General features: G+C 46.0%; 1 protein-coding gene across 4 annotated transcripts in view; it reads right to left on the reverse strand.

The window, feature by feature from the left end:
• Positions 1–27364, reverse strand: part of TBC1D8B (TBC1 domain family member 8B) — a 49421-nt gene that overhangs the window by 15302 nt on the left and 6755 nt on the right. For 2 of the 4 annotated variants that reach the window (XM_083486269.1, XM_083486272.1), the window contains exons 2-15: positions 21848–21958; positions 19837–19955; positions 18829–19054; positions 16623–16863; positions 15337–15544; positions 14173–14340; positions 13296–13445; positions 12230–12380; positions 10333–10547; positions 8704–8821; positions 6542–6827; positions 4491–4620; positions 2159–2257; positions 739–807 (exon numbers count right to left, since the gene is read on the reverse strand). In XM_083486269.1, coding sequence (XP_083342395.1) covers positions 739–807; positions 2159–2257; positions 4491–4620; positions 6542–6827; positions 8704–8821; positions 10333–10547; positions 12230–12380; positions 13296–13445; positions 14173–14340; positions 15337–15544; positions 16623–16863; positions 18829–19054; positions 19837–19955; positions 21848–21958 — 2291 coding nt within the window. The remainder of the gene's footprint in view (positions 1–738; positions 808–2158; positions 2258–4490; positions 4621–6541; positions 6828–8703; positions 8822–10332; positions 10548–12229; positions 12381–13295; positions 13446–14172; positions 14341–15336; positions 15545–16622; positions 16864–18828; positions 19055–19836; positions 19956–21847; positions 21959–27364) is intronic. The other 2 variants (XM_083486270.1, XM_083486271.1) reach the window with 1 other exon arrangement.

The raw sequence follows: 27364 nt of genomic DNA on the forward strand, positions 1-27364 counted from the left end.
GAGCCAATCCGTTCAACTACCAAGGTACCACTGCATTGATATCAGCCCCTTTGGGAAACTATGGTTTGCGGTTTGTATCCAACGTAGCACTACGTCACCAACCGGTCGATACAAGGATTTACACTTGCACAACTGGACTTCTGTTGCCTCTCCTCCCTTCTGTACACACCCCAAACTTGTTCTAGGGTTTCCCAAACTGCCCAGAGATTTGGGGAGAACATGGAGTGCATAATAACTGCTTTGGGGGCAATACTGTTGTTATGTACTGAGTTGAATAGGATCCAAACTGCAGCAGTCTGATTGGTCCTAGAACAATGCAGCAGTATGATTGGTTGGCAGGAACCACCCAATACTGCTCCAGATAGAAGTGAATCCACAACCTGATTGGCTTACAGTAGAATTCCGGAATTAGCCAATCATGTGCAGCCCATTGTGTAAATAATGTATATATAGCAGATACTGTGAGGGGACTTTTATTCATTCCTCCTCACCACTATGAGCTGAATAAAGAGCATGAAATCACTTTGCGACTCTGAGTATATTTCAACTGTACAAATAAATAAATGATATTTATTATTATTATTATTATTTTAAAAAGAAGATCAAGAAGAGCTAGCCAGTTTCTAGGAGTTAATCAATTCTCCTCTGTTCTATCGGAGGTGTGTCACAGTAGGATACTCAAGGGGGAAACAAAGAAATTTTGGGAAACAAGCGCATTAGGCGAAAACAGCTTCTCACCTTGAATAATTCATACAGCTCTTCCAGGTTGCTAGGACTTATTTTCACATCCTGGGAGATAACACGAAGCTACAGAGGACAGAATGAGAGCAACCAAGTTAGGAGGATGTAAATCTCGTTTCCCCCTCAGTTCTTTGTGCTTTGACATTAGCTGATTTTCAGCTTGTAAAAGGAGAGGCTGATTTCATCAGGCACAGAAGCAAAAAGCTGAGAACCTCTTGTGCACTTGGGTCGAAACACTTTTAACTTAACTCTTCCATGTCCCCTTCAAGCGCTGAATGCAACTGCCTCAAATTTCTGAGCAAAGCCATTTTAGGGTGAAGACAAGGTGCATCTGTGTTCATTAGGAACCCCAAGTTCCCATGCCTCTCTGTCTGGCCCTGTATATCACTACACCTGCCTTCAGGCACTGTCCCTCGCAGACCCTGCTTCACACTCTCTGTAGAAAAGGAAAATTCTCCTTTGTGGCCTGTAGCCCTTGGGAATGTGCTCCTCAACTTGAAAAAGGTTTCCTACTCCCTTAAGAACAGAAACAAACCAATAACCTTCCACCACACACAGTTTAAAAGGCAATAGCTTAATCAGCCAGAGGTCTGGGAGAAGAGGAATATTTTTGCCTGGTGCCTAAAGGTGTATAATGAAGGCGCCAGGCGAACCTCCCTGGGGAGAGCATTCCACAGACGGGGAGCCACTGCAGAGAAGGCCCTGTTCTTGTGTTGCCACCTTGTGGACCTCATGTGGAAGAGGCACACAGAGAAGGGCCTCAGATGATGATCTCAGAGTCTCAGGGTCTGGTTCGGTTCATATGGAGAGAGGTGGTCCTTGAGGTATTGCAGCCCTGAGTCATTTAAAGCAGTGCCAAGCCACTTTAAATAGCCACCCCCAAAGAATAGGCTTCCCCAAAGAATCCTAGGTTGTTAAAGGTGCTGAGAGTTGTTAGGAGACCCCTGTTCCTCTCACAGAGCTGCAATTCCCACAGTGGTTTCACAGTCAACCCCTCTTCCCAGGGAACCGTGGCTCTGTGAGGGAACAGGAGGTGTCCTAACAATTCTCTGCACCTTAACAAGCTACAGTTTCCAGTCTTCTTTGGAGGAGGCCATGACTGTTTAAACTGGTACGATACTGCTTTAAATGTATAGTGCGGATGAGATTTAAGTCTAAGCATGTGCAGCTGAAATAACCACATAGTTGGCCTCTGCTTCCCTTCTTGGATTTCTGACTGTAAGCACCTTGAGGCAGAGATCTATCCACTTGCACTCTTAAAATAAAAAAGCAAATTATTATAGCAATAATGCACAGCCAGCAAATAAAATGACGACAACTACGACAAACACATTGTGAAGTTACCATACAATGAACAGGATGGCTAATGTTCTTGTTCCACCACAGCTCAAGGTATCTGAGCATGCAGTTCACTCACCACATTTTGCTTCGTAGTGACCTCCAGGGTCTGAATGACATACAGCCTGTTACGGCGCCGCATGCTTTCTACTTCCTCAAACCGGATGTCACCATATTTCTAGGAGAAGAGCAGGAATCCATCAGGCTGCTTCCAGGGGCAGAGCTAACTGGATTGGGATGCTGTAAGATTCTGGCTACCTGAACAGCAGGATGCAAGACCCGCAATAGTAAGCCTCTCCTACTGGTAAGCCTCTCCTACCAGGGAAGCATTTGAAGTGCAATAGCAGGGATCATTCTGTTTGGAACTAAAGGGTTAATTCTGTTATCTGTAAGAAGGCTAGGGGGGGTGTTGCTTAGCAACCAGACAAAGTGCCTTGATGTTTACTGAGGTAGGTGCCCTGAATGGCTGTGCAGTTCTGCAGGAGCTTTTCCTCTGTATGTTTGGTTAAATGTCTCCCAGCTTTGTACACTGCCTAATGTCAGAAAGACAAAACCACTCTGTTCCTTTCCCCTCAAATTATGTAAAGGTTTTGTTCAGTTTTCCTCAGTAAAATGCTCTCAGAATTTCTTTTCTCTCCGGATTATGTCTGCGTTATTTAAGCAACTGTACTATCAGGAAGCAGTTTCTAAGATGGGAGGGAACCCCCAGCTCTCATAAAGCCTGGTTTACTTTTGGGGATAGAGTGTCTAACTAGGACTTGAGAGGTAAAGGTACCCCTGGCCGACTCTGGGGTTGCGGCGCTCATCTCGCTTTATTGACCGAGGGAGCCAGCGTACAGCTTCCGGGTCATGTGGCCAGCATGACTAAGCCGCTTTAGGGGTTCCAGAGGAGTGCACGGAAACGCCGTTTACCTTCCTGCCAGAGCGGTACCTACTTATCTGCTTGTACTTTGATGTGCTTTCGAACTGCTAGGTTGGCAGGAGCAGAGACCGAGCAATGGGAGCTCACCCCGTCGTGGGGATTCGAACCGCCAACCTTCTGACTGGCAAGTTTTAGGCTCAGTGGTTTAACCCACAGTGCCACCCGCGTCCCTAGGATCAGTCACCGCCTCTCAGCCTATCCTACCTCACAGGGTTGTTTTTTAATTGATTTATCATAAATCATATGTACAAACTGACAGATAGCCATACAAACAACAACAGAGCCATATACATAGCATATTCAGCATAAAAAGCAAATTATTGAAATGCAGTTAAATACATTGCGAAGTTTTAAAGATGTGTCTATATAGCCCAACCACAACGAGGAGTCATGGGATGAGTACTTATTTGATTCTCCCTATTTATATAATCCAAAAATGAAGACCCTTTTGGCTTCACCCCAGACTACCCATCTACATCTGAACCAGCGGTTCTCAACCTGTGGGTCCCCAGATGTTGTTGGACTACAACTCCCATCATCCCTGAGCTCTGGCCTTGCTAGCTAGGGGTGATGGGAGTTGTAGTCCAACAACATCTGGGGACCCCCCAGGTTGAGAAAGGCTGATCTGAACAGATGTTCAGATAAAGCAAATGTTCCATACATTGCTCCATCACAGGTTTCTTGTGGGGATTAAATAAGGGACAGGACCACGTGTTCCACCCTGAGTTTCTTGGGGAAAAAGTTGGGATATAAATGCAGTAAAATAAAACAGTCCTAAGGAGGACTATTTAAATCTGCCCCAGGAGGTAGAAGAGTCTTTCTCTGGAGGTATTTAAGCAGAATCTGGAAGGCTATCCCATTAGGAATGCATCCTAGAGCCTGCACTGAGCAGTGGAGCTAGATTACTACTGCTACTACTACTACTAATTTTTTATTTATACCCCGCCCATCTGGCTGAGTTTCCTCAGCCACTCTGGGCGGCTCCCAATCAAGTGTTAAAAACAGTATGGCATTAAATATTAAAAACTTCCCTAAACAGGGCTGCCTTCAGATGTCTTTTAAAGATAGGATAGCTGCTTATTTCCTTCACATCTGAAGGGAGGATGTTCCACAGGGCAGGCGCCACTACCAAGAAGGCCCTCTGTCTGGTTCCCTGTAACCTCACTTCTCGCAATGAGGCAACCTCCAGAAGGACCTCGGTGCTGGATCTCAGTGTCCGGGCTGGACGATGGGGGTGGAGACGCTCCTTCAGGTATACTGGGCTGAGGCGGTTTAGGGATTTAAAGGTCAGCACCAACACTTTGAATTATGCTCGGAAACTTACTGGGAGCCAATGCAGATCTCTAAGGCCCCTTTCATTCTATTATTAGATATCTTGAAGGAGAAAACAATTTTGCCCACAAGAGGTGGCTTGTTGAACAGGCAGTGGCAATGCAGGAAAGAGGAAAAAACAGCACCCACCCCTCTGAACCCAATTGGCTTTACAAACCTCGTTTGACTCTAGAATCAAGTCCGTGACATCCACTTTGGGGTGATGGCTCTTGGCTTCATTCGCACCCGAGGCCTGCTGCACTGCTGGAGGCAGAGGACTGTCCTTGTTGGTAACACTGTCAAAAAACCTTCAATTGAAATAAAAAAGGGGGGATGTACAAAACATAGTGAATTAAAAGTGAGTAGAAATGAGTATTTTTTTTATTTATAAAAAAAGACCGCAAAGAAAAACCTTGTTGTGCATGAAAAATAATAATAATACTATAAATGTGCCAACCTGCTATTTTATTTATTAGTGTTGAGTAGTGCAGCTGTGGCTATTTTATATGTTTTGTTGAGGAGGGGTCATCAGCCTGAGGGTGGGCAAGCCAATACTGCCTATAGCGCCCATGAAATTCCTCAGTAAGCACCTCCTCAAAAATGGATAGTGCCTGAAAGACGGTTTGTTCTTCCTTCCCACAGTTCCTGTTTGGCCACTTTTCACTGGACGCAAGGAGGGAAAACTCGCCCATGCTTTTGTTCAGAACAGAGGAGTCAAGAGTTTTTGCCCGTAAGCGAGTGGTTTTTGTCTCTTTATTCTGCATTTTTATGTTGTGAACCACCCTGTGATCTTTGGATGAAGGGTGGTACACAAATTTTAACAATGATAATTGTGACTGTAGGTGCCCTTCCCCCCAAGCCCCACCACAAAGCACATTTTTTAGTCCAATCTCTCTTTCTGTTCTTTTTAGATATGGCAGCCATTTTGTGTTACACCACACACACAAATACCCCAAGCACAACACACATAATGTGTCTTGTGTCAGCCATTTTGTGACTGGCGCCCACAGCATTCCCCCTGCTGGAGCTACATTTTTTTCACAACGTATTTCACCCTGTTTTTATTGTGTTTTGCTGCTTTTGACTTGAAGCTGCATTGTGCTGCTCATCAATTAAAACAGAAAGCAAAAGGTTATTATAAATTCTGGCGGGGTGTGGGTGGGGATCGTAGACAGAGGTCTAATCTGTAAAGGAGAAAAATATTCACATTACTCCAGTTGTATTCAAGTCGCAATCCTATATCACTGGATTCCACTGTGGTGTCGTTTCTAAGGTGGCAGTGAGCCACTCTGTGATCTTCAGATGAAGGGTGGTTTACAAATTTCAATAATAATAATAATAATAATAGCAATTGTTGTTGTTTTGGGGGTAAGAATGTTGGACTAGGACCTGGAAGTCAAGGGTTTGAATCCTCACTCAGCCACAAAGCTCACTGGATAACCTTGGACCAGTCACCATCTCTCAGCCTAACTTAACCTCACAAGGATAAAATGGTGAGCAGGGAGCCTCTATGCTACCCTGAACACTTTGGAAGAAGGTGGACTATGAATGTAATCGTAAATAAATTCAGCCCAGACACTGAGGCCCAGCTCAGAGGGCCTTTTGGCGGTTCCATCGCTGTGAGAAGCCAAGTTACAGGGAACCAGGCAGAGGGCCTTCTCGGTAGTGGCACCCGCCCTGTGGAATGCCCTCCCACCAGATGTCAAAGAGATGAACAACTTCCAGACTTTTAGAAGACATCTGAAGGTAGCCCCGAACAGTGGTACCTTGGTTCCCGAATGGCTTAGTTGCCGAACAAATCGGCTCCCAAATGCCGCAAACCTGAAAGTAAGTGTTCCAGTTCGCAAACGTTTTTGGATGCTGAACATCCGATGAGGCTTCTGCGGCTTCCACTTTAGTGCAGGAAGCTCCTGCAGCCAATTGGAAGTCGTGCCTTGGTTTTCAAACAGTTTCGGGATTTGAAAGGACTCCTGGAATGGATTAAGTTCGAGAACCAATGTACCACTGTATTGGGAAGTTTTTAATGTTTGATGTATTGTGTTTAATTTGTTGGAAGCTGCTCAGAGTGGCTTGGGTAACCCAGTCAGAAAGGGCAGCATATAAATAAATTATTATTGGTAGTAATAGCAACAAGTTGAACCAAACAGCACTTATTTCTGAGTCAATATGAACAGAACTGCACTGTCAGGTGAAGCATCTTAGGTTTTTTTTTAAAAAAGGCTCTGTTACCTGTTGAGGACAGTCACGGCTTCTGCATCATCCTTACAAGTCAGTAGCCTGTCCATGTTGTAATCTAGCACAGCCAGGCCCAGCTGCAGAACGGCCTTGATCCCGTCGTAGAAGAAGCAGTCAACCACATTGACCGCGCTCTCGATGGGCAGCACACTGATGAACAGAGTGAGGAACCAGGACAGGGAGACGGAGGAGAAGAACGTCATGTCCGTCATGTGCTCCGTCAGCTGCGGCAGATAGTTCCTGATCAGCTCCTCAAACACTGCTTGGTCTACCAAGGCACCTGCAAGATATGATAAAAAGGTAAAGGGACCCCTGACTATTAGGTCCAGTCGTGGCCGACTCTGGGGTTGCGGCGCTCATCTCGCTTTACTGGCCGAGGGAACCGGCATACAGCTTCCAGGTCATGTGGCCAGCATGACTAAGCTGCTTCTGGCAAACCAGAGCAGCACACGGAAACGCCGTTTACCTTCCCGCCGGAGTGGTACCTATTTATCTACTTGCACTTTGACGTGCTTTCAAACTGCTAGGTTGGCAGGAGCAGGGACCAAGCAACGGGAGCTCACCCCGTCGTGGGGGTTCGAACCACCAACCTTCTGATCAGCAAGCCCTAGGCTCAGTGGTTTAGCTAGCTAGCTATAAATTGGATGGTTGTGGGCAGAGTTTTGGAGAAGCTCGTGCATGGACTGATGGCCATGGGGCCATGCAAACTGAGGCTACCTGGGGGAGTCACTTCGCCGCTTCTTGAGTGGCAGATCAAGTGGCAGATTGAGGTGCTTGCTTGGTATGTATATATTGCTTGCTGTTTAGAATAAAATCTTTAATCTTCTCACGCACTTGTGTTTTGTATGACTTCTGAATCTCATTTTAAAAGAACCACCTTGCACTGGGCACTGAGAGAAGAGGGGGCCTTCCTGCCTCCTTCCCAAAGCCTAGTAAGTGCTTAGTTCAGAAAAGAGGTCCTAGAGCTTTCCTGCCTTTTTGCCAAAGCCTAGTTAGCACTTGTCCAGCTTTAGGAAGCAGGTAGGACCCCGCCAGGGCCTCACACCTTCTTCCCAAAGCCCGGTGCCTCACTTAGCTGGCTTTGGGAAAGTGGTGTGAGGGCTGGGTTGGTGGGGCATCAAATTTTGGCCTTGCACAGGGAACCATATTATGAAATTCCTCCCCTGCAATGGATTCAAATCAGAAGGAAGGAGATTCTGACTAAACATCAGGAAGAACTTTCTGACAATAAAAGCTGCTTGACAGCAAGTTCCTCAGAAGGTGGTGGACTCTCCTTCCTTGGAGGTTTGTAAGCAGAGGTTGGGTGTCCCTCTGTCATGGATGTTTTAGCTGAGATTCCTGCATTGCAGGGGGCTGGACTAGATGACTCTCGGGGTCCCATCCAATTCTATGATTCTAAGAGAAGGGGAATGACTGGGTTGTGTTCGGGAAAGTGTACTTAAGGTGACTGAAAGATCAACTTAAATTTTCTTTGGAAAGGCCGTACAATAAAATGATAGCCCTGCAAGAGAAGAAAGCAGAATCGACATCAGGGCCTGCTTCAGCTGATCTTTTCCCCTCAGGCACACGGCCAACCTGTGCAATCTTCCCTGTAGGAGGCAGGCAGGTAAATTCAACAACAGAACCAGCCCCGGTTTGAATGTCCTCTTCCCCATCAAAACACAGGACCAACCGTACATTTTATTTATTTGTGAACTGCCTGGGGTGCCCTTGAATTAAGGCATCACTATAAATGGAAGGAAAGAAGGGAGGGAGAAAGGAAGAAAGGGAGGGTAGGAAGGACTGGGACTGTCCGAATGCCCAGAGAGTCACTGCTACTCTATGGAAGCAGCACTTATCTGGATGGGGCCAGTTGCCTTAGCTCAATATAGGGCAGATTCCTATTACCCAAACATGAAGTTCTGGCTCCAGATGTTGAGAGGCCCCTTGGACAAGGAGCGCTCCATGGGTCCCCTTCCTTAAGCAGGCACCCCTGCTATCTCTGCGACCTGTTCCATATGAACTGCCTGCAGCACCGCCCGTTGGAAGAGGAAGGCTCTATTGCCATTGGGACTTATGCACTGGGAATCAAATGCTGGCATCTACTCTTACTGCACAGCAGGTTCTCCTGCCTATTCCTTTCATGTGCGAAAGCGATCATTAAAGTGAAGCAGTACCAATGATTCGGCGGTTGAAATAATCGGGCAGCATCCTTTCGCACACAGCAACCAGGAGCCAGAAAGCTTCTTCCTCCTTGGCGTAAAGGAGCAGCACTGATGTCAGAATGTTCATTGCCTATCGAGCACAGTAAGCAGTGTTAGGAGGGAGAGAGATGTACGTCATTTCGTAAAAAGGACACCGAGGACTCGTTCTGCTCCTGGCAAAGCCTGCTTAGCCCTGAGTGTGGCACTTCCAGAATGCACAACAACCACCTGATTCTTGAGCATTTGGGAAGCACTATAAAGGTAGGTAAAGGTAAAGGGACCCCTGGACGGTTAAGTCCAGTCAAAGGCCACTCTGGGTTTGTGGTGCTCATCTCGTTTTCAGGCTGAGGGAGCCAGCGTTTGTCCACAGACAGCTTTCCAGGTCATGTGGTCAGCAAGACTAAGCCACTTCTGGCACAACGGGACACTGTGACGAGTGTCAGAGTGCATGGAAACGCCGTTTACCTTCCCACCACAGCGGTACCTATTTATCTACTTGTGTTGGTATGCTTTTGAACTGCTAGGTAGGCAGGAGCTGGAAAAGAGCAATGGAAACTCACCCTGTCACGGGGATTCAAACTGCTGACCTTATGATCTGCAAGCCCAAGAGGCTCTGTGGTTTAGACCACAGTCCCAACTGCCTCCCACTGTGCGCAGGGTTGAGCAGGTTATCTCCCAACAACCCACCATTGGCCAACTTTGACAGGTGTCTACATTCCGACATCACTGCGATGTCAGGTGATTGACAGGTGGGTGTGTCAAAAATCATTCTCCTTATGTGGCCAAAAGCAGCAAGAACCTAAGCACGATCCCTAACAGGATTAAGGGAACTCTAAGGTTTGCAAAAAATAAAAATAAAAAAGTGCTTTGTACCCCAAACAGCTTGGTGGGGACTGAGCATGCTTTTTTGGCACAGAATGCTAAGTAACTGGTTAAGAGAGAACAGAAAAAGAGGGGGAAGGAGGATGAAATGGAAAGGGGCATAGCATCCCTGGACAGGTGCAACCAGTGTGGGACTGGTACCATTTCAAGCGCCACAAAATACTCCTTCTGCACTTGCAAGAGATTGACCTTTCCTTTGTGTGGTGGTGCCCACACTCTGGAACTCCCTGCCGATTTGATACCAGGCAGGTGCATTCTCTGTAGTCTTTTCTGCACCTACTTGAAACATTTTTGTTTAGGCAAGTCTACCCAGACATATAGAAGTTACATGTGTTTTATTTTTTAAGCTGATTTTAATAATCTTTAGAATGCTTCAAACAAACCTTTCTACTGTTTCTCCCCTCCCCACCCAGGAATTTTAATGCTCTGTTTTATATTTTTGCAACCCCCTTAGAACGTTTTTAAAAAACCGCACAATCAAATAGCATATACTTTTTTTGTTAAACAAAACAAAACCCCTTAGAACGTTTTTAAAAAACCGCACAATCAAATAGCATATACTTTTTTTGTTAAACAAAACAAAACCTCTGCTGCCAGCCTTTTTTCTCCAGGTCCCACGTGTACATAGACTATGAAGCAACAAAACAATTTAAAAAGAAGAAGAAAAGTTAGCTGTTTGCAGACTATACAAGGATGGCCGGGGCCACAGGCAAGTCTCACCTGGCAATATCCAATCTTGGGGTTCCTGTAGGCGTATGCCGTGAGAACCCTCCTCAGGGCTGAAATGCCCGTGTCACTCTGGAAAGCTGGATGCTCGGGCAAAGAGCGGCGCAGATCACGTTCGATTTCATCCGTTGCCAAAGTACACGTGCCGAAGGACCTCTCCACCATGTCGGTGTAATAGCCAGGGTTGGTAGCCATGTCATTTACAGCGCCTGCCAAGGTGTTTAGGGTCACACTGTTACAGAACAACCAGGAAGAGGACATTTGCATTTCCCCTGCAACAAGCCGCGAGTGTGCTTATTCTGGCCACCATGTCTGAATAAGGGCTCAAGGCTGATTTGCACCCACAGATTTGATCCCCACCTTTGATGCAGCCTTTGCCTACCTGGAAAGCCTTCCAGGCGTTCCAAACTACAACTCCTATCAGCTCCAGCCAGCACAGGCCAGCACTAGGTTGGCAAAAGCTCACCAGCAGGGACCATTTTAAGCAGGCTTCTAGGAATAAACCACCCAGGCCAGTGCTACTCAAACTGGGATCCTGACATGCAGTGCTCCTGCGTGGGTCACACAATTTTTCTTTCCCCATCATTCCAACCCTCCTCTTTAACTGGGCTAGCACCAAACTATTAGCTTCTCTGCAGCCCCTCGAGACACAGGCAGCGCCAGGGGGCTGGTGTACCTGTGGTGGGGTGAGCATCCCTCCAAAACAAGGGGCTCGTCCTCTATTTGCCCCGCCCCTCAATTCCTGGATCCCTGTCATCAGCATATGCTGGTATTTTTATTTCTCGCTCACCTAAAAATATACTTTGCCCGTTCTGTGCCCTCACCTCGACCCCCTCCACTGCCTTTAGAAGACAGCATCATTCTCTCCCATGCCAAGCTTAAATTCTGTCTAAATATGTATTGCCTATATATATATATACACACACATACACCTTAATGTTTAGTATGTTACATGGTTTTTACTGGACAGTTTTACAGACAATTGTTGCAAACTGCAACTGGACAATTTTTAATTTTTTTATTTTATTTTGACCGTGTCAGACCAAAACAGCTACCTGAATCTCGCTGCATTGTGTGTGTTTTTTTTTAATGAATACTGTATGTAGATAAATAAACATAACTGAAAACCTTCCCAAAAGCAAGAAAAATCCATTACAGTAGTACCTTGGAAGTCGAACAGAATCTGTTCTGGATGTCCGTTCGACTTCCAAAACGTTCAGAAACCAAAGTGTGGCTTCCAATCGGCTGCAGGAAGCTCCTGCAGCCAATCGGAAGCCTTGGAAGCCCCATCGGACGTTTGGGTGCCAAAGAACGTTCACAAACCGGAACACTCACTTTCGGGTTTGCGACATTCGGGAGCCAAAACGTTCAAGTACCAAGGGATCCAAGGTACAACTGTATTAAGAACGCTTGATTCCTTAACTTTGGAGGCAACCTTGTATGTTGTATTTTCAATACTATTTTGTTTGTAAGCTGCCCAGGAAATATTTATTGATATCGATGTAGGTTCCCCATTAGTGGGATGCCCCCCCCCCCCCCGGAGAGGCAAGCCTGTCTCCCTCACTACTGACTTTCGGGGGAAATTGAAAGGCAACCCCATAAACTCCAGACTTTTGATGGGCCCATAGATGGCAACCTTGAAATTATGGTACAGGGTTGCTTTTAAAAGGTTTTAGATAGTTTTAATTGCCTTGTTTTATTTTTAATTGTATTGTTTTAACATTTTGATGTCTGCCGTCCTGGGCTCCTTTGGGAGGAAGGGTGGAATACGACCTGAATAAATAAAATAACACTGCAATATAACAACAACAACAACAACAACAACAACAACAACAACAACAACAACAACAACAACAACAACGCATTGCCATGAGAACATAACCGATCGTACCTGAGAAAAGAAGCCAAAGGTCTCCTCGTAACACCTCGGGTATCCCTTTGACAATCAGGTCCCTCGTCCTCCTCGTCCGAAACATACTTACACCACGCCCACATTCTACGAAAAGGATGTTCCAGGACTGCTCCTTCATTTTTTCTTTCAACTAGAAAAGCAAGGTATCATATACTAGCAGTACATGTGAAAAAGATCTAGGGGTCTTAGCGGACCACAAGGTCAACGTTGAGTCAACAGTGTGATGAAGCAGCAAAAAAGGCTAATGCTATTCTAGGCTGCATCGACAGAAGTATAGCGTCCAGATGAAGGGAAGTAATAGTCCCACTTTATTCTGCCTTAGTCAGACCACACTTGGAATACTGTGTCCAATTCTGGGCACCACATTTTAAGAAGGATGTTGACAAACTGGAATGTGTGCAAAGGAAGGCAACCAAGATGGTCAAGGGTCCGGAAACTAAGCCTTATGAGGAGCGCTTGAAGGAGCTGGGTATGTTTAGCCTGGAAAAGAGGAGACTGAGAGGTGATATGAGAGCTATCTTCAAATATCTTAAAGGCTGTCACATGGAGGAGAGAGAATGCTTGTTTTCTCCTGCTCTGGACCAATGGCTTCAAGTCGCAGGAAAGGAGATTCTGTCTAAACATTCAGAAAAACTTTCTGACAGTCAGAGCTGTTTGGCAGTGGAACAAGAGGTGGCGGACTCTCCTTCTCTGGAGGTTTTTAAACAGAGGTTTGATGGCCATCGGTCCCAGAGCACGTTCTGTCACGAGCACATTCAGGGGGAACAGAACAGCTTGGGTGGAGAAAGGGATGGGAAACTTGGTGGGATGGAATGGAGTGTCCTAGAAGATGTTGTCTGGCTGCCTCCCTGAACAGGAACACACCACAACTGCAACATTTTGTTGCAGATCCCATTTGGGGGGAGGGGGTGGAATGTGCACAAGAACGATGAACTCTAGGTGCATAAAACAAAACCAAATGCGAAGTAAGCAAAGATGACAAGTTGGGGTGCGGGGGGATAGAATAGATGTATTTCCAACAACAGGAGCTGCTTTTCCTTCTTACCATTTTAGCGTCCAGATTCTCCGCATCCTGAGGGTGAAAGACAGTCATGAGGGCTTCGGTACTAACCATCTTGCTGTTGTCTTTGTGGCTTGCCATCGGCTGCCCCTCAAAATAGTCCGCGAGAGGCTCAGCGTTCGAGCCAGCAGCAACCTGCAAAAAACGCATTTACGACAGGAGCTGTGTTTTAAGAGAAGTAGAAAAAGCAGGCGCACTTCCGAGTGACCTCCTAAACCTTCTGAAAAGTCCCCCTGTTCTGGCGTTAGGTGGTATATGAACTAACCACAAGCTCTTTCAGTTTGCAAACATGTGCCTGGTTCCCAAAAGTTTGCTAAAGGTAAAGGGACCCCGACTGTTAGGTCCAGTCGTGACCGACTCTGGGGTTTTATTGGCCGAGGGAGCCGGCGTACAGCTTCCGGGTCATGTGGCCAGCATGACTAAGTTGCTTCTGGCGAACCACAGCAGCGCACGAAAACGCCGTTTATCTTCCTGCCAGAGTGGTACCTATTTATCTACTTGCACTTTGACGTGCTTTCGAACTGCTAGGTTGGCAGGAGCAGGGACCAAGCAACAGGAGCTCACCCCGTCGCAAGGATTCGAACCGCCGACCTTCTGATCACCCCTGACTCAAAGGAACATAAGGAGAACTCTGTTGGATCAGCTCAATGGCCCAACTAGCCCATAGTCTTCTTCTCACAGTGGCCAACCCAGGCGCCCGTTTTTGGGAGGCCCACAAGCAAGGCCTGAGAAACTCTCCTCCCCTTCATTTTCCAGCAACTGGAGTTCAAAAGCATAGTGTCTCCAATGAACACAGCCGTCATAAAAGACCGCCCTCCCCACCCTAGAGTCCTGCAATGAATTAGACAAACAGAGCCTTTACCTCTGTGCTCATGCTATGCTGTTGGCTTGCTGTGGTATCACATTTCCTCTTCAGCGTCGCCACCAGTTGTTCAAAATCCCGAACTTCGGAAAAACGGAAGGCTCTCTTCCCTCTGGTAGCGATGCTGACAGCTTTGCTACCAGGATCAGACACCTCGACTGATACAACCTGCAAGTGTTTGCATGCACAAAGATGGCAGTAAGATTCCACTCTTACAAGGCTCGTTCTCACTAAATTTGGTCAAGAGGTTAAGGCTTCAAAAGTCTGATTCACTCCGAGGACAGCTAGGGCTTACACTACAGCTGAGGCCAGGAGTTCGCCCTCTTTTAATTTTGCTTTCAAAGCAGAATCATACCGCTTTAAACAACCATGGCTTCCCCCAATGAATCCTGGGAGATGTAGTTTGTTAAGTTGCTGTAGCTCTCTCTGTGGGGTGAACTACACTTCCCAGGAGTCTTTGCCAGGGGCAAGGGTATAGAGTCTAAACCCACAACTCACAAGCACATTTGACTTGTGCACATGCAGCATTACATGCTTGGCAAAAATATTAAAATAAAATAAATAGGGAGCAGAAAGGAGACGAGGGAAAAGACTTTGGCAATCCCACCCGCCATTGAATCCAATGTTTTGATAATATGTGGATTTGGCTTTAGACACGATCCCCGGAACATAACCCTCATGTAAGTTGCTGGCTTGCTGCTTGAACATAGCTCAGTCAGTAGAGCATGAGACTCTTAATCCCAAGGTTGTGGGTTCAAGCCCCACGTTGGGCAAAAGAGTCCTGCACTGTAAGGGGTTAGACTAGATGGCTCTTGTAGTCCCTTACAATTCTACTATTCTTTTGTCTTTTGGAGGGGCACCAGGATGGGGCTGGCTGGTTAATGCACCCAGAGCCAGAAAGCACCAGTCTGATTTACTGAGTGCATCTCTAACCTGCCCTGTCAACGATTTCAAAAGGACTGCAAAAGTGTTGTTGAGATCCTCGCATTAAAATAATAATACTATCACAACTTCTGGTAAAACAATAAGCAGTTAAACCCAGTAACAAGCCCCTCGACTTGGATGTTCGCTAGACTGCAGTTGCTTTGATTCTAGAAGGGGAGGCAGACTTAACGACTGAGAGGCAGGTGGCGGCGGCTTAGCCTTAGCTCCCACCTGACTCACCTCTCTCAGAGGGATGATTACGCAGCACAGGCAACCATCCTGGCTGGCAAAGCAGACGTAGTTCTCCGAGATGCACATTTTCCCCAGAGTATTGTAGTGGCTGAAAGGCACCCATAAGAAACACTCGTGCACTTCCCGCAGACACTCCTCCTTCGGCAGCCTGAAGAAGGCATTAAACTGCTCACTGTGGGCTCTGCTTTCAAGCCCTCTGGGGAGGGGGAAAAACAATGGGGGGGGAGAAAGAAGTGTGGTGGGTTAATTATGTTTGTCTTGCAAAACAGAGGCAGGAAGAAACCACGGTTCTTTGCAAGTTACCTGTGTTTATTTTGCTTTTGTTTAGCGAGATTTATGCACCGTTCAATCAAAAATATAAACAAACTTATGAGCGGTTTGCATTTTAAAATGCTGTAAAATATTCATTTAAAAAAGAAACACCAAAAACAGGCTATACAAAAACAATAGGCCTAATAAAATGATCAAAAAACAAGGGCAGGGGGCCAGGTTTTTAACAACTAACGTCCCTACATAATAAAATTACACATCTGGACAGAATTAAGTTAGGTGGGGAGGCTGAGCGGCCTAAACAAAGCCCCACTGAGCCTCTGGGATCTTTGGGCCTTCCTTCGCCCTCAATATAATAATAATAATAATTTTTATTTATACCCTGCCCTCCCCAGCCAAGGCCGGGCTCAAGGAGGGTCTTCTCGTGAGCCACAAGGGCTCTCTAGCTCGCCTGCCATTCCCTGGTATTTTTCCATTTATTACCCCCGCCACACATACGTGGTTGCACTTGAATAGAACTCACGCAAGTGTGTGTGTGTGGAATGCCTGTAAATCTCTAGGTCGTGTACAAAAATAATATAAAATCACCATCATAGGAAGATCACAGGACGCTATTTTATACAGTGTCAGACAGCTCAGTATTTCCCAAACTTGGGTCTGTTTTTTGGACTACAATTCCCACCATCCTTGACCACTGGTGCTGTTAGATAGGGATGATGGGAGTTGTAGTCCAAAAACAGCTAGAGACCCAAGTTTGGGGAGCACTGATCTAGCTGATATGGTCTACACAGGCTGGCAGTGTAGGGTTTCGGGCAGGGTGTCTATCCCAGACCTACCTGAAGATCCTGGGGATTGAACCCAACGCCTTCTGCTCACGAAGCAGATGCTCTGCCAGTGAGTTGCAGCCCCTTACTAGGATATCATCCCCAGCTCAGCTTTAGAAGCGAGAAGAAGCAGGTCTTTTTCATTATTATAATACACACACACACACACACACACACTACCTCTTAGTGATTTGCAGGGGATCATGGAGGACGGGGTCATTATCGAACGTCTCCTTGTCAAAGAGTCTTCGAACAGCATACAGGGCCAGCTGCTCCATGAGAAGGAACGTTTCAGTGATGTGCAGGAACATGGAAAAATAGTGATCCTCCCCCCGGGAGCAGACGTGGATGCTCTCTGTCAGGATGACGTTGGACGACTTTTCGAGCACTGAGATTTCATCCCAGGATATGACAAGTTTTACTGCAGGTGGGAACAAAAGAAATATGTTCATGCCTTTCGGCTTCACAGTGGCTAGCTATTTTCCTTTGACCCTAAAGGGAGCATCCCATGAAATATTTTGCGTTTCCACAGAAAGATACCACTGCTTCGCATTAACCTTAAAACATAACAGCATTAAATTTCCTCTTTTAAGCGCTACACGTCCAGCTTTGACAACCCGGTGTTTCTGGCCACATTCGGACTGTACATTTGAAGGACGATGATGCCACTTTGAACAGTCATAGTTTCTCCCAAAGAATTCTGGAAGCTGTAGTTTCTCAAGGGTGCTGAGTTGTCAGGAAACCCTCTATTCCCTTCCCAAAGCTACAATTCACAGATCAATCCCTCTTCCTCATAAATGTTCCTTCGGCATTCCAGTCTCACTGAAAATGCCCAATCCTCATTGAGCTGTTTTTAGGAGTTTGGGGGGTGGACATACTGATTTCTCCAATTTTGATTTCTCCATTGTTTTCTATGGACAGCATTCACGCTCATCGTTGATGAGATTTCAAAATAGCTTCTAGAAAACAGATTTAAGGACAGCACAAATATCCAGGACATAGATTCAGCAGCTGGAGAAGGTTGTCAGGACAAATATGTCTCTATATGTTTCCAGAAACTACAAGGAGGGGGGGTACCTGTTGTATCTCAACAGGGAGGCTGTCCCACAAGAAGGGGCAACCACAATGAAAAGCTCTGCTCCAAATGCAGAGACCTAATGGGCATATGGGAACAGCTTTGACTGGTTGGCTAACCCAGATGAGGGTATCCAGTGGATCTCAAACCCTCGGCGAGTTACAATAGCGGGTCCCATGGTCAAGAAGGTGGTTTCTGCATGTGCTCAGATGCTAATGCATAGAGGATCTTGGTACAGATTAGAATTCTAAAATGGAACATGCTCATTCTTTTTTATTGTTTATGTTGTATTTATACTGATCTGTTTTGTGGTACAAGGTTTACAAGCTGCGCTTCTGCTTAAGAAAGCACTTACAGTGGTAACTCGGTTTTCAAACAGCTTAGTTCCCGAGCAACTCAGAACCCGAATGCTGCAAATCCAGAAGTAGGTGTTTTGGTTTTCGAACTTTGCCCTGGAAGCCAAATGTGCTCCTGAGATTCCGTTTTTACTGTTGCGCAGCAAATTTGAGTCCCCCCCCCATAGAAATTAAGGCTTTTTTACTCACGTTTTACCCTTAAGCAGCAAATTTGAGTGTCTCCCCCCTCATCGTAATTAAGGCTTTTTTTGCTCCCGTTTTACCCTTAAGCAGCAAATTTTAATCCCACCTCCCATAGTAATTAAAGCATTCCATTTCTGATTGCAGTGTTCTGAGGTGATATTTGGTGCTTTTCTTTTTGCTATTTTTTGCGTTTTTGTTTGTGTGGCTTTTTCATTTTTGTGTCTGTGGCTTGTTCTTCATTTTATGATTGACTGCTTGCTTGCTTGACTGATTGATTGATTGATTGAGTGAGTGAGTGACTGTGGAAATGGATAAAAGCCCCCCATCCAAACAATGACTATAATCAGTGCAGGTAAGAAAAAAATTAATTTTAATTTTTATCATCTATAATGCTGTCTTATTTATTTTATAGTACAGAACATTGATTATTGCTTTCATTTTATGGATCAATGGTCTTGTTAGATAGTAAAATCCACGTTAAATTGCTGTTTAAGGGGTTGTTTTTAAAAGCCTGGAACAGATTAATCCATTTTGCATTACTTTCCATGGGAAAGTGTGCCTTGGTTTTGGAACGCTTTGGTTTTGGAACAGATTAAGTTTGAGAACCAAGGTACCACTGTACTTCCCTTTATCTTTATGTTATGTTTTTTGATAGACAATTGTCTTTTAAAGATATCTATTAATTAATCCACTTGTAGCTTCAGACATAAAGCTCATTTCGAAACCCACCACTGTGCAAGGGAATCACGGCAAATGGCAGGACTCCACTTACTTTCAGCTCCCAGTAGGAAGGAATAAAAGCTCAGAAAGTTGGTGCTGAGATACAGCCATCCTTGGCAGGGCACCCGGCCTCTCCAGTAGCTGCATGAGTAGTACGTCACCAGCTTCTCTTGTTCCGGTAGCCCGAAACACTTCCCAAACTTCAGGTGAGCCTCACGGAACTTCTCAGGATCCTCCTCTCTTATTAAGGACCCTTTTCCTTCTTCGGCAATCAAACCCTAGAAAAAAAAGGTGAATGAGGTGCTGAACACCAGGTAAAATCTACCCAAGTCACTCCCCTGAAGCCAAGAGCCTCGGGCCACTGCTTTGGGGTGGGGCCAGAGGCAACAGCAGGCAGAGCAACAAGTATGGGTAGTAGGCTTATTTCAGCACCCTCCTTGTATAGCTGCTGTATCCTGTACCCAGAAGCGTTGTCAGAGCAGAAAAGCTCAGGTCCAGTTAGGGGTGCAGCCTAGGGAGGTTTTTGAGGGCCAGGCAGCGAGGCCTAGAGGTCCACATTCAGTCCCAGAGCCTTTCAACACCCTCCCCTCTGCAACTTTTCTGCATTCCACCATGGCCCCTGGATGCTGGGTAGACATCTGGTTTTCAACATCTTGATATATCACCAACAAAACATCGTGATGTACCAATATATTACAATGTCTGGAATAAGGAGGGAGCTATGTAGAGGCACTGTTTGGCTCCACTGTCCCCCCCCCATATTGTGATTTTTGCTGGTGCCGCTGCCCCCTCCATGAGGCAGGGGAGAGCTAAGCCAGCAGAGTTAACAGGTGTTGCAGGACTCAAGAGAAGCATTGGCTGGCTTCATGGTTTTCCCCACACTGTGATTTTTGCATAGCACAAACGCACACACATCATGCTTTGAAATATACTGCCCGGTCAAAAATTATGAAACTGTTATCACAATGTGGATTTTAAAGTGGTTTTGGACAATATATCGCCCTGCCCTAATACTGGGTGCAAGAGTCCCAAAGTTGCTTCGAACCAGCTTCTAACGTACTCTGATCTTCCCATGCACAAAGCTGGTGATGTCCTCACTGGAATCGAACACAGAGAGAGTCGTCATCACATTCTGCTCTAGCCAGTCCCAGTGTGCTGTTATTTCTTCTCTGCTGGCTCCTGATAGGAAACATTAACTAGTATTAAATAAACTTCACTGGGTACACTAGAAGCTGCTACACCAGCTGGGTAAACAAGAGTCCCCGTCCCCCCCAGCGACCATCTCCTATCTTGTTGCAAAGTCAGAAAAAAGAGCACTGAGTATTCTGCTGATATTATTCTCTGTTAGCCCTTCTCTGTCTTTTTTAGTGCAGTTGCCCCAAGAAAAGGGACTTGGGGGAGAATCAGAAGTAATTGAAATTGAGTTGAAAATAGGCTTATGATCACAGGGGGCTGCCTTACAGCAAATCAAATATTTTGTTTGTCTTGCTGAGTACCATCGAGGGCCCCATCTGTACTATGCATTTAAAGCAGTATCATATAACTTTCAGCAGTCATGGCTTCCCTAAATTAATTCTGGGAGCTATAGTTTCCTAAGGGTGCTGAGAGTTGTTAGGAGACCACCTATACCCCTCACAGAGTGACAATTCCCAAAGTGGTTTCACAGTCATTCCCTCTTCCCAAGGAACTCTGGGGATTGGAACTCTGAGAGATGAATTTGGGGTGGGGTGGGTCTCTTAACACCTCTCAGCACTACAGCTCCCATAAATCTTTAGCAGAAGCCATGACTGCTAAAACTGGTATGACGCTGCTTCAAATGTATAGTGCAAGAGGGCCTTACATCAGGGATGGAGAACCTATTAAGAGGACTTGAGGATGAGCTTCAGAAAACAATTTCTCATTGGCTTTAGGGTGACACGTCCTTTGGCAAACAGCTCCCCGGTAGTGCAGGAAGACATACATGATCCTCGCCGTGCTTCTGAACAAAAAAACAATAAGGAGGATTTCTCTCTCTCTCTCCTTTGTGTGCGCTTTCTTGGAGTCACGCTGCATGAGGTTCCAGCGCACACAAGATTCAAGTGTTAGCAAGGCAAGCATTGCACTTAATATAATAGCACCTGGTTTCGTTATGGAGGGGATACATGGGGGGGGGGCATGGATGGCTTGGAGGACACTATCCATAGCTTCACACTGAATCCAAGAGAAGCACATGCAAACAGTTGTAAAGGGAACATAGGAAGCTGCCTTTAGCCCCATTTGCACTACAGATTTAAAGCGCCATGATATCGCTTCAAACGGCCATGGGTTCCACAAACAATCCATGCAGATGTTGTTTGTCCAGGGTGCTAAGAGTTGTGAGGAGATCTCCTATTCCCCTCACAGCATAGCTGTCAACTTTTCCCTTTTTTAAAGGGAAATTCCCTTATTCTGAATAGGATTCCTCGCAAGAAAAGGGAAACGTTGACAGCTATGCCTCACAGAGCTACAATTCCCAGAGCGGTTTAACAGCCAAGCCTTCTTCCCTGGGAACTGTAGCTCTGTGAGGTGAATTGGGGGGGGGGGGAGGTGTCCTCACAACTCTCAGCCTACCTTAGCAAAGAATTATTTGGGGGGAAGCTACGACTGTTTAAAAAGTGGTATTGTGGTGCTTTAAACATAATAGCACAAATAGAGCCTTAGATTATTTGGTCCATCTAGCTCCATACTGCCTGTTCTGGCTGGCAGTAGCTCTCCACAGTCTCAGGAAGAGGCCTTTCCACATCATTTGCCTCCTGACCCTTTTAACTGGTGAGGCCAGGGACTGATCCTGGGTCCTTCTGCATGCAAAGCGTCTTCTCTACTACTGAACAACCCTCCTTCCCAAAGAACCGGGGGGAAGTGATGGGAACCCTGATCTGACCCAGAGGTTTGATGTCCCCCTACCTTCCCCCACCCCACCCCCCGGACGCTAAACTAAAAGTGAAGTCTTTGTTCTGTATCAGGCAGTATTTCTTCCCCACAATGACAAGGCACCCCAAGTTATCACTGCCATCGTCCTGAGCTCGGCTCAGTTCTGAATTGTATGTACTCACCACATGCAATAGACCAGTAGACTTGAGAATCTGGTGTCTGGTGCAGGATGCGAAAAGGGGCAACTTTCGACGTAGAGTCCAAAACTGCATCCAGGGTCCCCACCAGAATGCCTGTGGGATATAGGACCAAGCCTGAGAGCACAATATATACAGTCGTACCTCATGTTACGTTTGCTTCATGTTACGTTTTTTCAGGTTGTGTCCCGCGACGACCCGGAAGTACCGGAAAGGGTTACTTCCGGGTTTTGCCACTCGCGCATGCGCACAAGCGCCAAATCGCACCGCGCACCTGCGCAGATACGGCACTTCAGGTTGCGGGCTTTTCATGTTGCGAACGGGCCTCCGGAACAGATCCCGTTCGCAACCAGAGGTACCACTGTACAAGGTATGGTTTGCAGCGGCTGTTAGAGGCCGGGTTTTGCCTTCCATATGGTCCAGAGAATGATGTATACTCTGGAGCAAGGAAGATGGCAGCTGAGTGGTACATAGGGCCAGCTTTGGGACTGGGCTAGGGAACAACGGTACTGGAAGAAGGTTAAACAGCAAGGTAGGTATTATCTATAGATACATATACAGCTATAGCTATAGCTAGGGAGGGTGGGAATCACGGGTGTCCTGGCTGTATTTTCATTCCCTGGCTTTCAAGGACTGGAGTATAGAGTAGAACAGGGTTTCCACAACTTGGATCTCCAGCTGTTTGGGGACTACAATCCCCATCATCCTTGACCACTGGGTCCTGCTAGCTAGGGATGATGGGAGTTGTAGTCCCAAAACAGCTGAAGGGCCAAGTTTGGGAAACACTGGACTAGACCGTTCTCCCCAAATTGAAGAAGGTGAAAACTTTTTTTTTACCAGAGGGGAAGGGAGAATAAGTTGCAAGTGGGCATTTCTAGTGGAAAAAAGTGTGCTGAATCCCAAAACATTGGGCTGCATTTTTTGTTCTTATTATCTTGATGGCCAAGTTACTGTGTGCAATCACACCTATCTGCCATAGGTTGTCATATCACATTTTGTAGCCACCTTCACAAAGATTACAGAATAGTTTACATTTTAAAAATGGGTCCATAAACAAAAAAGTTAATGGCATTTTGCCCCCCATGCTGCCATTTTTCCAACTTCTGAAATTCACAAAAACCCACCTGCAACCAACTCTCCCAAAATGCATTCAAGTTTTTTAAGAGGCCTTTTCAGGATGGGCAACATTGCATTGCATTGCATTGCATTGCATGATTCCATGTGTGTATTACCAATGGTGCTTTGTACACCTCCTTCTGGCAACTCTTCCAGCCAAACACCTTGCTCTGCTTTCCTTTGGACCACATCAGTGAGACCAAAAGGGGGGGGTCTTGTTGTCTGGGCAGCCCAGGATGTCCACACACACTGCCCAGGCTTGCGTCCCAGAGGGGTCATTTCGGTGCTGCAAATGCAGCAATTTGAATTCACCCCTCAGAGGCACACTCCATTGTTTCTCTGGATACCAAGAGCAGTGTTGAATTACCACTGGCAGCTGGGGCCCATTAGGACTTCTAGAGTGGAAAGCAAGGAGACCAACCCTAGGTACAGCCATAGCTAATGATGGGCAGAGCCACCCCCTTACTGGTTGGATGTAAGAAGGAAGGCAAGTGAGTCTGGCTGAGAGCAGGCTGAGATTGGTGGGGCAGTACCCTATTAATGGACCAGCTTCCATGGTGCGTTACACAAGAGGAAATCCTAAAACCCCAAGTGTTCAACTCAACAACACCATGAGTCTGCTGAAATGCAAATCAGGAACCGACTGTTGCTTAACCAGCCAGCATGGATTGTTCCCTACATTTTGTTGCCACATAGTTGGCCTTCAAATTACAGATCACAGGAACGTAAGAAGAAGAAAAAAACCCCTCCTCTGCTGGATCAAAGGTCTATTCAGTCCATGGTTCCTGTCCAACAGCTCCCAACCAGGTGCCTCTAGCAAGCCTATAAGCAACTAGCTTCTCGTACTCAGTCCTAACCATCTAGTAAGCAGAAGTTCACCGTCCGTCTCTGAAAAGGGAGGTTGCCGATTGAAGAATGGAGGATGAAGTTAATGGACTATGCAGAACTAGATAAACTAACAGGAAGGATTTGAAACTGGCGGGACCAGAAATTCACAGAAGACTGGAGTACAGTGGTGCCTCGCAAGACGAAAATAATCCGTTCCGCGAGTCTCTTCGTCTAGCGGTTTTTTCGTCTTGCGAAGCAACCCTATTAGTGGATTAGCGCTATTAGCGGTTTAGCGGCTATTAAAGGCTTAGCGGCTAAAAGGCTATTAGCGGCTTAGAAAAGGGGGGGGGAGCGAAAAAAATGGCAAGACTCGCAAGACTTTTTCATCTTGCGAAGCAAGCCCATAGGGAAATTCGTCTTGCGAAGCGCATCGAAAAACGGAAAACCCTTTCGTCTAGCGGGTTTTTCATCTTGCGAGGCATTCGTCTTGCGGGGCACCACTGTAAATCTGAAAAGTATTTGAAAAGTATTTGTGAAGATCAGACGACGTTTGTAGGTTTGCAAGAAGTTTTGTGAGGAGTATTATTGGAAGTATTGTAAAAATGGACAAGGGGGAGGATGATTTGTTAAGAGATGTAAAGGCAATATAAAGTTAATAAATGCATAAGAAGCGGTTAAAACGGTGGATCATTGGAGGTGCTGATGGAAGTCTAAAAAGATTGTAGTAGTAGATAGGTAGCCGTGTTGGTCTGCCATAGTCAAAATAAAAAAAATCCTTCCAGTAGCACCTTAAAGACCAACTAAGTTAGTTCTTGGTATGAGCTTTCGTGTGCATGCACACGAAAGCTCATACCAACAACTAACTTAGTTGGTCTTTAAGGTGCTACTGGAAGGAATTTTTTTATTTTAAAAAGATTGTATAAGTGATAAGTTTTGTGGTACATTTTATAATTTATATGTTAAAATCAATAAAAAAAAATTAAAAAGAAAAAGAAAAGGGAGGTTGCATGTAGTCAACATGACTAACAGATCTGGAGTGACCTACCCTTGTGGCATCGAATTCTGCAGAATTCTGTGAAAGGAGCACTAACATTGTGCCTACCCTGAACTAACCAATGACCATGTTCACTGGATGAGCCCGAACTCTTAGTGCAAGGCGGTTATGGGTGGGAACATCTTCTCTCAACCGACTCTCCCCCACCACTTACCATGTTCCTGCTGCTCATGCCAAGATGCACGCAGCACACAATGAAGCCCAAAACTGGCTTGCTAAGAGGAGGGAGCTGCAAAATGAACTCCCCACCCCCTCACCCCACAACGACGCACAGGAACCACAGATCAATTCCTTAACATTTTAGAATAGCCATTAGTTGCTAAAACAAATCTGCGGCTCTCTTAAATGTTTGATAAGGGATGAAACACCCACATAGAGGGATCAATAAGTTGAGTCAAGCAAACAGACCTCATCCGGGACGGCGTCAGAACTTCGTATCGCTAGACGGGGTTGCCAGGGCTCCAGCCAGCTGACTCTCCAAGTGACCTGACATAGCATCACTCCAGGGGATTGTGGGGAAATTCGTCCCAGCACTGCTCAGAATGCTAGACATTCATCAGCAGTAGGTGGTGGAGGAAGTATTGGAGGTTGCCCAGCAAGCCAGGTGCCAACTCTGGCTCCAATGAAATCTACTAGCCTGGCTTGTTGCATTGCTCAAATCTGTCAGTGCCAGATAAACCTGAGTGGGCCCAGCAGTAGGAGAGGGGGCCTAGCATCAGAGGAACACAGAATCAGATTTGAATTTCATTTCAGGAAGGGAGAGAGATAACGCTTGCAGTCCGAAAACTAGAACTATTGCTTTTCCTGCATGTGTAATCTAATCTTCCCCTCCACTTCAGAGCCCTTAACCGCGACATTACGGATTACATCTAGATTCATTGGAAGAACGCTTCCTTGCTGAATTATTCATCTCGCCAGGCGCGTTTTGCAGCTGCCTCCATCTTCGCAGAGACTTCTTTTATCAGAACACCTTCTAATCTATTCCCGTTGCCCAGTTCCCATAATGATCATACTACAGGGCAGTGGTACTAGTCCACGTTTCCCAGAATGCAGAACTCCCAAAGGCAGCTTCTTACGGCTTCTGGAAAAGGAAGTGTTCTTGAAACATCAAAACATGCTCCGTATCAAATCAAGCGGGGCGACATTTCGTCAGCATGAAAAGGCGGCTTGCAAATTACCTCGCAAACTTATGCACTGCCTCTTTCCCTCACACATGCCTGCTTCAGCAAAGGGAGGAAAACCAATTAAAGTTGACAGAAACTTTTCTGTTTGCCTGGTCAACGAATGACTGAAAATGGCATGGTGGTGGGTTTGCCAGGCAAGCTGTTCATTGAGCAATCTATCCTGATTTGCTGGCGTAGAGGTCAAACTTGTCCACATCAATCAATAGTTTATCCTGTACTCTTTAGTTTATCCTAGAGGCTCCCAATCTTATTTGGTCTACCGCCACTTTTTCAGAAAGAAAGAAAGAAATTACTCAGTGCCCCCCCCCCCGGAAATCTACCTTCTTTAAGTAAACAAACAGAAAGATGCAGCGACAAATTTGCGTTCTTTTTATGTACCGATATTTCTACCTATGTCCTAGTAGAGAAAGATGTTGTAAATAAGACACCTTGAAACTTGAAATTATACATTTAAAAAAAAATTAAAATCTAACCACAGTAACATTTGCATTGCACACAGAAAATTAAGGTAACAAAGGATAATATTAAAATAAAAATTACGATCTGCTGGTGTTGCAGCCCACCTAAAGGTAAAGGACCCCTGACAGTTAAGTCCAGTCGCGAACGGCTCTGGGGTTGCGGCGCTCATCTTGCTTTATAGGCCGAGGGAGCTGATGTTTGTGTGCAGACAGTTTTTCCACATCATGTGGCCAGCATGACTAAGCCGCTTCTGGCGAACCAGAGCAGCGCATAGAAATGCTGTTTACCTTCCCGCCGGAGCGGTACCTATTTATCTACTTGCACTTTGACGTGCTGCTTTTGAACTGGTAGGTTGGCAGGAGCAGGGACCGAGCAACGGGAGCTCACCCCGTCGCGGGGATTCGAACCGCTGACCTTCTGATTGGCAAGCCCTAGACTCCCACCTGCCATTGGCCAAATAGGCATGCAAGCCTTGATCCACTTCCTGGGTGAAGCCGTAAAGGGTTCACCCAAGCCCGGGGGAGGGGGGGGAAACCCCCCACCTCCAGCATGACAGCCGGAACCAAGGGAGGCATTGTCATCATCCCACAACAGCATCTGATCTGGCGGTCAACGTCTTTCTTTCTTTCTTTCTTTCTTTCTTTCTTTCTTTCTTTCTTTCTTTTATTTTCATTTCTATACCACTTTATATTTTTAAGAAAAATCTCAAAGCGGTTTACAGCATATTAAACATTAATAAAACAATCCAAGAACCAGAGGTGTGGGGAAATATGAGCCTCCAGATTTTGGGTTCCAACTCCCGTCAGCCCCCAGACAGCAAGCTCAGAAATAATGGGATTCCAACGGTATCCCCCAGAACCT

Source organism: Podarcis liolepis (assembly GCF_965112155.1).
Source record: "Podarcis liolepis genome assembly, chromosome: Z".
In the NCBI taxonomy this organism is placed as follows: Eukaryota; Metazoa; Chordata; class Lepidosauria; order Squamata; family Lacertidae; genus Podarcis; species Podarcis liolepis.